This window comes from Meles meles, chromosome 3, assembly GCF_922984935.1.
Source record: "Meles meles chromosome 3, mMelMel3.1 paternal haplotype, whole genome shotgun sequence".
NCBI classification, from domain to species: Eukaryota; Metazoa; Chordata; class Mammalia; order Carnivora; family Mustelidae; genus Meles; species Meles meles.
The window spans coordinates 123,173,401-123,185,841 of NC_060068.1; the positions used below are offsets into that span (position 1 = coordinate 123,173,401).

The 12,441-nt window shown below is 36.8% G+C and overlaps 1 protein-coding gene across 2 annotated transcripts in view; it reads right to left on the minus strand.

Moving 5' to 3' along the window:
- The window catches only part of RANBP17 (RAN binding protein 17), a 325,143-nt gene that overhangs the window by 240,890 nt on the left and 71,812 nt on the right, over positions 1–12,441 (minus strand). For both annotated transcript variants that reach the window (XM_046000975.1, XM_046000974.1), the window contains exon 14: positions 4,728–4,863. In XM_046000975.1, coding sequence (XP_045856931.1) covers positions 4,728–4,863 — 136 coding nt within the window. The remainder of the gene's footprint in view (positions 1–4,727; positions 4,864–12,441) is intronic.

Consider the following 12,441-nt stretch of genomic DNA (forward strand, 5'->3'; position numbering starts at 1 on the left):
AATAACATTTCTTTGTCTTTTGGAATTAAGTTAGTATAAATCTGAGGTAGATTCTGATAAGATGTATATCTTGAGTCCTAGGGAAGCTACCAGAAAGTAACTAAAAAATATAGTTTAAAAATTATTAAAATTAAAGTTACTAAAATATTAACTAGAAAATATTCATTTAATGTAAAAGCACTCTCACAGGAAGGCTGAAGGAAAACAATTATAAAAATAAGGGACATAGATCTAACAATATCAATAATAATATTAAATTTAGACTGGATTATGCAACCCAACCAATATTAGGTATTACTAGATGCATTTTAAAAAAAATAATGTTACACATGCTATCTATGTATAGAACATACATTTTAAAATTTAAGGATACAAATAAGTTGAACGTAAAAGGGTAGCAAAAGATGTATCACATAAACAGCAACCATTAAAAAGCTGGAGTCTCGGGGCGCCTGGGTGGCTCAGTGGATTAAGCTGCTGCCTTGGGCTCAGGTCATGATCTCAGGGTCCTGAGATCGAGCCCCACATCGGGCTCTCTGCTCAGCGGGGAGCCTGCTTTCCCTTCTTTCTCTGCCTGCCTCTCTGCCTACTTGTGATCTCTGTCAAATAAATAAATCAAAACTTTAAAAGGCTCAGTGGTTTAAGCCGCTGCCTTCGGCTCGGGTCATGATCTCGGGGTCCTGGGATCAAGTCCCACATCGGGCTCTCTGCTCGGCAGGGAGCCTGCTTCCCTCTCACTCTCTCTGCCTGCCTCTCTGCCTACTTGTGATCTCTCTCTGTCAAAAAAATAAATAAAATCTTTAAAAAAATATATATATACAGATCTGAAGCAAACAGAGCAAAGCATTCAGATTTGACAAAGCTGGATGGTGGGTGTATGAGTGTTCATTACACTATTCTCTCTGGTTTCTGCTGAAGGAAAGATTACTTTCCTTCATTTTCCATACTACCACAAGGCAGTATGGAAAATGAACTGAAGTGGGGAAAAGGCAAAAAAGGAAACAAAGAGGACAGTCAGAAAACTTTTCAAGTCCAGTGAGAAATGACAAGAAGTACCAATGAGGATAAAAACTGAGGGCCTGAGAAAAGAGTCAAACTGAGAGATACTAAGAAAATAAAATCTGCAAGATTAGCTGACAGACCAGATATAATAAGTAAGAACAAAATGGAAATTTGGGGTTCACAGTCATTCCTCCTCAAAATTGGAAAGTAGGAAGGATGGGTTTCAGGAGATTCAGACCTATTGAGATTGGAAGGTCTATTCAATATTGCAGTGAAAGATCCAACGGGAGGCAGTACAGCAAAGTGATAAGCATCATAGGCTCTCTTATCAGGTGTTCTGGGTTCAAACCCAGATTCAACCACTTAAACACATTAATTAAGCATTTCAAACCTCAGGTTCCAAATCTATAAAAAGGGGTAGGCAGAGTGTTAATAAAAACAACTATTCCCACAGGTCTTTGTGAGATGAAATTAGATGCCTGTCAAGTGCTATGTGAAATCTTTGACACAGACTATTTCTTCAATAAATGCCTACAGCTATTATTTACGACTCTTCTTTCTCATTTAGAGCACATGCTTCTATTCTATACATCACTTAGGATTCTTCAATGATTCCACCTGGGTTCTTAAAGCATTTAATATGCATATCTAAAAATCTGGGGATGCTAAGCAGTATACCTTATTTAAAATTGCCAAATAATTTCACTAAACAATTTCATTAATAACTTCACCAAATAATTTCACTAATCTCATTTCCCAACTCAAGAACATACCTTTATCACATGAATGTATTATGTATGAGATCTAGACCCAAATCCTATGGAATTCTACTAAATATATACATTCAACCATTATTTAGCAGAAAGCATGTAAGCAATATGCCAGGCACTTGGAGGTCATAATAAAAAAAGGCAGAGACAGACCTAACCCGAATTTAGTCAATGTATATTTTGCTAACAAACAATTACAATGCAGTGTAATAGTGCTAAAATAGGGTGTTAGAGAATGCAGAGAACAAGGAATTCTCCCAGAATTTAAGGAGGTCATCCTAAAGGATGGGGTACCTGATGTGAAAGATAAAGTAGAAGTCAACAGAGTAAGACAGGAAGGTGGAAGTTTGATTTAAACTTTTTTTTTTTAAAGATTTTATTTATTTATTTGACAGACAGAGATCACAAGCAGGTAGAGAGGCAGGCAGAGAGAGAGAGGAGGAAGCAGGCTCCCCGCAGAGCAGAGAGCCCGATGCGGGGCTCGATCCCAGGACCCTGGGATCATGACCTGAGCCGAAGGCAGAGGCTTTAACCCAATGAGCCACCCAGGCGCCCCTGGAAGTTTGATTTAAAAGAAATAATGTTCTAAGCAGAGGAAACATTTTGTCTGAAGGCCCAGAATCGACAGAGAACACAAGCTGTTGAAGTTGAAAAAACTTTAGTACACATAAAGTATATGCAGTACAAATATGGAGGACTGACACATGAAACTGCTGACATACGTAGAAAAAAGATTGGGAAGAACTTCGTAAGTCATGCTTTATATGGTTCAATTAAATGAGATAATGCTTAAGAGTGTTCAGTACAGTTACTGATTAAAGAAAATAAGTGCACACTCAGTATTTTTTGCCTACTACTTATCTAGCACTCTCTTTTTTTTGCCACAGTTTGGAACGTGACAATATACTCACCAAAAATAAATATTTTCCATCTGGTCTTCCTTGGTTGGTTGCCAGAAAACTAGTGTGTAGAGAACTTATAAATGTCTCACATGGTTTGTTTCATTTGTAAAATGGGAACCATAATCCCAACTTTGCAAAAGCGAAACAAACAAAATAATACCAACTTTGCAGGATTACTAAGGACTAGAAGGAGTGTGAAGAGTTCCTAGAGGAGTGCCAGGGCACGTATCAAGGACCCCCCAAAACTCTCCTTGAGGCTCTATAAAGGCAGATTGGCAGACAAGCCCGAGAAAGGGAAAGCAGAAAGCTCTGGCTTCCCTTTAGGACTGTGTAGTAGGAACACCTTGGAAATAAAATCACTGTAGGACTACACACTTTTTGAAAAAACAACATTAGATGCATACACCAAAAATGTTAAGTTAAAATGGAAGAATCAATCCCAGTCTATGATATGCTCATTTTTTCCTAATACGTAAGCTCTTTCAAAAAAGAAAAACCGACCTTCTATAATTCACTTTTTTTCACGATTACCTTACAGTTAAAGATATATAAATGTGCCTTTTTCTGTGACCTGTTTCTTGACATCTATATTTTCTCTATTTTTTTTAATATGACAAACAAAAATTCTGGAAAAAAATTCCTAAATCCCATTGATGTAAACAACTAGTGTTATTTTACATATATCTTTCCTAGTATTTTAAACACAATTAATATGAAGGCTTTTCTACTCCATGATTTACTATTCTGATTTAACACCCAGACCAAACATATATTGGATTAGTAATGTTTAAAGAGTATTCACTTTTGTGAAAGCAAAATATCAAACTCTCTGGGTACACTGAAAATAAGACAATTTATCATAATTTGATTTATTCTCAACCTTCAAGTAACACAACTTGGATTTTAAAAGAGATACCCTGTATAAATGTCATACCATGTAATTTTTGTCTGACTCTAATTTGTCTTACTATTAAACTAAAACATTTATTTCTAGTTACTCCTTTTTCTCCCTAACGGTCTCATTTAATGGCAACTAAATTCTAAGAAAGTCTTATTGAAATGGCAATAAAATATCACAATATACTTGACAAAGGAAGCACCAAGCTGTATCACTTTCTTAAAAAGCAAAGAAAATAAACCCCAAATAAACTGAAGGATGATATTAGCAAAACCAAACAAAAATTTTTCCCACTATTATACGACTATTATGAATAGAAAAGCATAGATGTATTGAAGGTTATGCTAAATTTCCGATAGGGGAAAAAACTCAGTTCAATATAAAAAGCTTATTCTAAATATTTCAAGTAAGAAATCCTTCGACGTTACTAAAAGGAGCTATAAATCCAAAGGAGATAAGACTATCCTTAGGACTTCTTACAGAGAAGGCTTAGAAAGAGTTACTATTTCAGAAGAAGAAAAACTCATAGATCTAACTCAGTGTCACAAGTACTACTAAATATCCGGTTAGGGTTCACATAAAGTAGCCCTCAATAATCCCTCATTATGCCTTAGGATCAATTCATCGAAATTCGTTGATGCTAAACCTTCAATCATCATACTATGAGTGTCCTCTACGTTAAGGTGATTTAACTGTGGCCTCTCACAGACAGGTCTAGCTCTCCTGATCCTCACCAGTTATCATATAAAAATGCCAAGCAACGAGCGAAAAACATACTGGAAGCCACATAAATAAGTGACCAAAAAAAGCCCAGAACTACTAAAAGAGGAAATCTTTTGTTTCAAACTCTGAAATAAATATAAGGCAAAATCTTTTAGTGTTTAAAGTAATCGTAATTCTTTAATGACTACCCACAAAAAACATATTCACTAACTCTGCCAATCAATCTTCAAAGAAAATGGTAAATCTAGGCGTAAAATAAGCAAATTAATCTCAAGTTGCCTTCAATGCCAATTAATCAATCGATTTCAATTAATCAATTAAATTTCTTAGGTAGAAATTGCCTAAATATATCATTCAGCTTAAAGCTATTATATGGGAACATCTTTCTTCATTTTCAGTAAGTTTTTAAAAAATCTCTAGTAAAAAACCTACCTTTGAGGTTCTTTGAAGTTGATCGCCAACGTACGTTTTACGAAACTGATCCAAGAACCACAGAATTGCAAGCTCTATTTTCTCATTAGAACACTGAGGCAATCCGGTATCCATTAAGGATATAAGCTGAAAAACTCTTTTCATGAAGGAGAAAAAAAGGCTTCAGTAAAAATTCTTGGAGAAACAACATTAAAACATTTATCATTAATGTAATGTAATATATAATCACTTAAATGTGGAAAAATACAAAAGCTTACAAAGAAAATATTTTAAAAACCATCTGAAATCATACTAAGAGATACTACAATTGGGTCTAAGTCCCTAATTCCTTCTAGTCTTTTTCCTAAGACATACACATACATGTACACACAGAGAACCCTATAAGGACATACTTATTATTTCATTAAAAATTCAGGTATAAACGCATATGACATATACCTATAAATATATTGTGCATATCTATAAGTAAATACCTATAATTATATGTAATATATATACAGATATAAATTAATATCTACATCTAAATAAAATTTCAGTACAAGAAAAATGATATTGAATGTGTAGTTTTGTATTTTACCTTTTCATTCAACCTTAATGTTTTTATATAATTATATATGTGGGTCATATTTTCAATGAATAATAAAAATTTTACCTGGAATAATTTATAAGATGATCTTAATAAAATCAAGTATTTTTAATCTAAGTATACAACTATTATTACCAGATAATCACAAAGTAACTGAAGGTTAAGTCAAGTTTCCTAGAGAAAAAATTTAATTCAATAGAATGAAAAGTTTAGTCTAGAGTTTGTTTGTTTTGTTTTTTTTCCCTTTTTATTAATTTTTTCAGCGTAACAGTATTCATTCTTTTTGCACAACACCCAGTGCTCCATGCAAAACGTGCCCTCCCCATCACCCACCACCTGTTCCCCCAACCTCCCACCCCTGACCCTTCAAAACCCTCAGGTTGTTTTTCAGAGTCCATAGTCTCTTATGGTTCGCCTCCCCTCCCCAATGTCCATAGCCCGCTCCCCCTCTCCCAATCCCACCTCCCCCCAGCAACCCCCAGTTTGTTTTGTGAGATTAAGAGTCATTTATGGTTTGTCTCCCTCCCAATCCCATCTTGTTTCATTTATTCTTCTCCTATCCCCCTACCCCCCCATGTGGCTTCTCCATGTCCTCACCACTCTGGAAAACAGCATGGAGGTTCCTCAAAATGTTGAAAATAGAACTACCCTATGACCCAGCAATTGCACTACTGGGTATTTACCCTAAAGATACAAACATAGTGATCCGAAGGGGCACGTGTACCCGAATGTTTATAGCAGCAATGTCTACAATAGCCAGACTATGGAAAGAACCTAGATGTCCATCAACAGATGAATAGTCTAGAGTTTTTGAAAAAAGAAATCCTTGTATTACGTATTTTCATTAAAAATTTCTTTTTTTTTTTTAAATTTTTTTTTTTAATATTTTATTTATTTGACAGAGAGAAATCACAACCAGGCAGAGAGGCAGGCAGAGAGAGAGGAGGAAGCAGGCTCCCCGCAGAGCAGAGAGCCCAACGCGGGGCTCGATCCCAGGACCCTGGGATCATGACCTGAGCCGAAGGCAGAGGCTTTAACCCACTGAGCCACCCAGGCGCGCCGCCAAGTCTCTGACGTTAACAAAATCAGCTTATTATAATCATCTTTCTTAAGGACCAAGAGGTGGAGGTTACTGAGAACCAGCACTTTTTTCTTCTTTTTCTAACTGCACAAAGACAGCTACGTCTAGTCCTGACCTGCATGCTTCCTTCCACGTATGCACACAGGAACATATACACATGCTATTAATAGTTCCTAGGTCCTTCCAGAGATTTTGTTAAATGTATATATAGACAAATATGACTGTATGTTCTCCTCCCAACTCCTTTAAACATATGGAACATACTATTATACTCACGGTTCCAACCCTAGCTTTTTCCATTTATCTTATAGATCTTTCCATATCAGCCATCAAGAGCTTCCTCATTCTCTCTCGCAACTGTTTATATTACACAAATATGCTATAATATTTTCAAACATTCTCCTATACATTGGCACAGCTTAAAATTATTGCTGTTGCAAAAATGCTGCAATTAACCATCTTGTATACATCATTTCACACATGTACATTACAACATACACTTCTAAAAGTAAAACCACTAGTTTAAAGAATATAAATTTTTACAATGTTGATCCTTTTAATATATTGTTCTCCATAGAAATTGAAACAATTTATATTCCTATCTCCAGTCTATAAGTGTCTATATACACTCAGATGGTTCAGATGATATGAGACTCTAAAATTCACTGAAATCTGAAAAATGGCCTCTCAGTGCAATTTTATTTTATATTTCTCTCACGTATGTAAGGTTAAAATTTTTCCGTGTTTTTAAGCCATGTATATGTCCTTGCTTGTGACCTATTTGTCCATATTCTTTGCCAATTCTTCCTACTGGGCTGTCATTTTATTGTTGATTTCTATGAATTCTTTATATATTAGAAAACTGAGTTCTTTGTCTTTGATTCAGATATAAAATTTTTTCTCAGTTTGTCTCTTGACTGATTATGGTGTTGTTGGTTTTTTTTAAAAGATTTTATTTATTTATTCGACAGAGCGATCACAAGTAGGCAGAGAGACAGGCAGAGAGAGAGGAGGAAGCAGGCTCCCTGCTGAGCAGAGAGCCCGATGGGGGGCTCCATCCCAGGACCCTGACTGAGATCATGACCTGAGCCGAAGGCAGAGGCTTAATCAACTGAGCCACCCAGGTGCCCCTGTTTTTGGTGTTTTAAATGCTGTGGAGAAGTTGTTGTTTTTTTTTTTTAAGATTTTTTATTTATTTATTTGACAGACAGAGATCACAAGTAGACAGAGAGGCAGGCAGAGAGAGAGGAGGAAGCAGGCTCCCCGCTGAGCAGAGTCCCCCGATGGGGGGCTCCATCCCAGGACCCTGGGATCATGACCGGAGCTGAAGGCAGAGGCTTTAACCCACTGAGCCACCCTGGCGCCCCTTGGAGAAGTTTTTATATACAAAATTTTCATTCATTTTTTAAAGATTTATTTATTTATTTTAGAGAGAATGTATGAGTGGGGGGTGGCAGAGGGAAAAAAAATCTTCAAGCAGACTCCACGCTAAGTGCAGAGCCAGAGGGGGCTCGATCCCACCCCTCATGAGATCATGACCTTAATCGAAACCAAGAGTTCAACACTTAACCAGCTGCGCCATCCAGATACTCCTTTCATCAATGTTTTATTTTTATTTATTTAATTTTTGAAAATTTAATTTATTTATTTGTCAGAGAGAGAGAGCACAAGCGGGGGAGCAACAGGTAGAGCAGGCAGAGGGAGAAGCAGGCTCCCCACCGAGCAAGGGGGCCAATGTAGGACTCGATCCCAGGACGGTGAGATCATGACCTGAGCAGAAGGCAGGCAGATGCTCAACTGATTGAGCCACCCAAGCATCCCTTCATCAATTTTTTAAATGGATTTTGCATACTAACAAGGTCTTTGCTAAATCTGAGAGGGTTTGTTTTGTTTTGTTTTGACATTTACCTCTCTCATACATTTGAGCTTATCTTGAACACATTTTGTGAGATACAGATCAACATTTTTTCCCATTTTCCCATTTTTGCCAGGTGCTTCAACATTTCCTTCTTATATAGTCTTTTTTTTTTTTTTTTTAATTTATTTGACAGAGAGAGATCACAAGTAGACAGAGAGGCAGGCAGAGAGAGAGAGAGAGGGAAGCAGGCTCCCCGCCGAGCAGATCCCTTATCATATACCCTCAGTTCATTTATGCATTCAGATTCCTTTACCAGACCTTATATTCTATTCCAGTAATCAGTCTCAATAAATATACCTTGATCAATTTTTTTTCAAATTATTTAGTATTTTTCCAAAACATTATTTTTCATGGATGTAAATTAGAGACTATCTCAAAGTTTGAGCCTCTCATTTTGAATGTAAGCTCATATTTCAAGGAAATAAAACTATTGCCCTCTCCCCTACTTCCAAAGAATTCTACAGAGTGTCTAGGTCATAAAATATAAACTTCTGTTTAAAAAGTTGGGACTTGGTGGCTGAGTCAATTAAGCATCTAACTCTTGGTTTTGGCTCAGGTCCTAATCTTGGGGTCCTGGGACTGAGCCCCGAGTCAGGCTGTGCACTCAGAGGGAAATCTGCTTGTCCCTCTCCTTCCTCCTCTGCTCCTCCTTGCACTCTCTCTCTCAAATAAATAATCTTTAATAATGGGAAAAAAAAGAAAATAAGGTCGGGATTTGTTGCCAAAGTATTATGAAATAATATGTTGAAAACCATTTTATGGTTATGATTTCCTATATTTATATTATTTAAAAGTAACTTTCATTTGCCAAATATCTTTAATACCATTAAAATTTATGAAGGGAAATTTACTGATGAACAAATTTAAGAATTAGATTACTGTAGCCAAGTTGCTGGGTTTTGTCTTTTTTTTTTTTTCCCTAAGAAGATATGTCTGTTCTGTAATTTTGAGAGGAGTGACAAAGCTGATTTTTAGTCTGGGTATTTCTGAATTAGCAGATTGCTGGAGTAATTTTTAGTTAAATAAATAGATATACGCATCAGACTATGCCTAGATCCAGGTGATTTTTCACATGACTTGAAGAGGTATATCTTTTTTTTTTTTTTTTTTTTTTTTTAATTTTTACTGAGTGGGACTTTCCTTTTCCTATTCTGGCTCTTTGTCGATTCTATGTACTCCCTCCTTTACTTTTTCTTCCTTTTTATAGCATACATTCCAAAATGATAGGAAGATGTGAAACCAGAAGACACTTTGTTGGGATGCCTTTACAACTCAAGTTGAGCTGGTGATTAGCATTTGCCTAAGAGGAAATGGCATCCCAGCAGGAAAGCAGGAAAGAATTCCAAGCAGGGTACAGGACCCATTTATCAAAGACCTTTTGGTAGTTGCACAGGAAGTTCAGCTGCAACAGTCTAACATCCAAGTAATCATGGCTTAAACAATATGGATATTTATTTCTCTCTCAGGCAAATATCCAAGACAGTGCTCCAGGACGAGCTAGTGCTCCCCGGTGAATCAGAGATTCGGGGGCCTTTCATCTTGTTGTTACACTTGCCTCCATTCACATAATCACTTTCTGGTGGACAATGGCTACTTCAGCTCCACCCATTATGTCCACACATCTTGCATATACCACATCTGTTCACATTTGTCTGCCTAGAATACGATCAAATAACCACACCTAGCTGCAAGAGAGTCTAGTAAATCCAGACTTTATTCAGGTGGCCACATGCCTGGCAAAATAATGAGGTATTCTACTACTTCAGAAGAAGGGAAGAAGAGACACTGCAGCTAGTAGTCTCTGCCATGGTGCCCATCAAAGATTTGTGGCCACCTTGAAGAGTAATTAAGGCCAAAGCTTGTATTGCATATATAATATTCACTTTCAGTCACCATTTATTGCCCTAAACTTTTTTCTTTATGTTAAATTACTTTTGGTAAAGAGCACAGAGGGAATAAAAATACAAATATATCATTAAATAATTTTGGTCCAATTTCAAATTCAAAGAAGTGAATTTTGGATACTCAGTTGTTTATACTCCCCTACCTATCCAAATAAATAAGTATTCATTCAGTCAACAAATATCTGAGGGCCTACTATATGGCAGGTGTGTATTACAAGTCCAGAATATAACAGTGAACAAGACATAGACATTCCATAGACATCTTCCAGATATCTAGAGTCTGTACAGCAAAAGACATAAAATAAAACAAGCAATTAAAATAAAGAATGACAAGTGCTATAATAAACAATACAAAGAAATCAGAAAAGAATTCATAATATTCTAGGATAGAACAAGGCAAATAAATAGTGTGTCCAGAGAAACGGGAAAGCCTGTATCGCTAACTAAAAAGGGAAAAAAACGCATGACTCATTTAAGAGCTGAAAAAAGTGAAATATGGCTATAAAACAACCAACGTCAGAAGATGAGGCTAATGAGACAGGCAGGAGCAAGATCTTGAAGAACCTGATGAGCCACGTTGATTTTAAACCCCATAGCAATGGAAAGCATTGCAGAATTTGAGCAAAGCACTGACATAATGAGATCTGTACTTCAGAAAGCCAGGAAGGAAGCAAGGCAGCCATTTAAAACTGTAGCATGAACCCACGTGAAAGATGGTAAGAGCTAAAATGGCAGGGGAGATAGAAACAACTGCACTGGCCTAACTAGAAGGTGGTAATGAGAGGATTTGGAGATGAAGGTTACACGGATGTTAGAGAGAGGAAAAAGGAAAAGTTAAGGACAACTCCTGGGATGCAGGCTTAGACAGCTGAGTGGGTGGTGATGAGACACGAGAAGAGAGTCAGGGCTGGGAGGGAAGGGAAGAGAGGAGTTTAATTTTAGCCACTGAATTGAAGACACATGTGGAACACAACTTGCAAGTGAAACAGTTCAACATATTTTGGAAGTCAGAAGACAAGAATTACTAAAACAACAGAGAATCACTGAGCAATGCTGAAGGCTCAGCTGGGGTAAAAAATGATATCTTCATTGACAAAAGGTACCTACATACAGTGGTGTACAATTTCTTTTATTATCACTCAACAAATCAGAGAAAACTCTGGATTCCTTCAAGGTTAAGGTTTTTTCAGGCAAATGAGAAAAATATAGCAGTGAACAAAGCAGATAAAGCTTATTCCTTCCCTTACTCTACTGGAATGAACAAATAAACATCAAGAGGTAATAAGTACTATGAAAAAAATAAACTAGGAAAAGGATGTTATTTTGGATTGGGAAGTCAAGGCAGGAAGAGACAGCTGGGCACACCCCTGACTGAAGTGAAGGAGTACTGTATAAATATCTAGAGGAAAGCATTCCTAGCAGAAGTGCAGAGGTCCTAAAGTGAGAACATACCGGTAACGCTCAAAGAACAGCAAGGAGGCCAGTGTGGTTGAGCTGTATGAGAAAGGGTAGGAAATGAAGTCAGGCAGCACAGGGAGCTCTGAGCCATGACAAGGACCCTGGCACTTGTTTCAAGTGTGACAGGAAGCCACTGGAAGCTTATGGATAGAGAAGAGTAGAGTAACATGATTTCATGGGAAAGAAGCTGAAGTCATCCATAGGAGAGCAGTCTGGGGGAGAGAACAAAACTCTGAGCTAGCTGCCAAAGGTTTCAATGAATGATGAGGGATGACAGGGAGATGAACAGATCAGAGAAACAAGGAGAGATGGAAGGTGGCATAACTGAGAGAAATAAGCCTCTAAAAGAAGTAGCCACTCTACTGGCACGAGCAAACTGAGAGGATACAGGATGAATAAAACAAAATCTCTGGGTAAATTCTCAAGAGGTTTACGTTCTGGTAATGATGAATGAAACTGAAATGACTATGAAATTATCTTTACTTAATTGGAATTGCATGGTCTGAGCACAATTTGCTAAGTTAAAGAAGCATATTTAAATATTTTAAAGTAACATGTTTTAATTAAAATGATCACAATATGGGGAGCTTTTATGAATATTAACCTTTTCTTGATAAAATAGCATGCAGGGTTTTGGCAGAAGCTTCACGATCTTCCAATTTGATAGTGTTCTCCCAGGAGTTAGAAAGGTATCATATAACAACACATAGAAGGCAACAGTATTCAGTTACTTGGAACTTCTTCATAGGAAACTGATATTTTAAAAT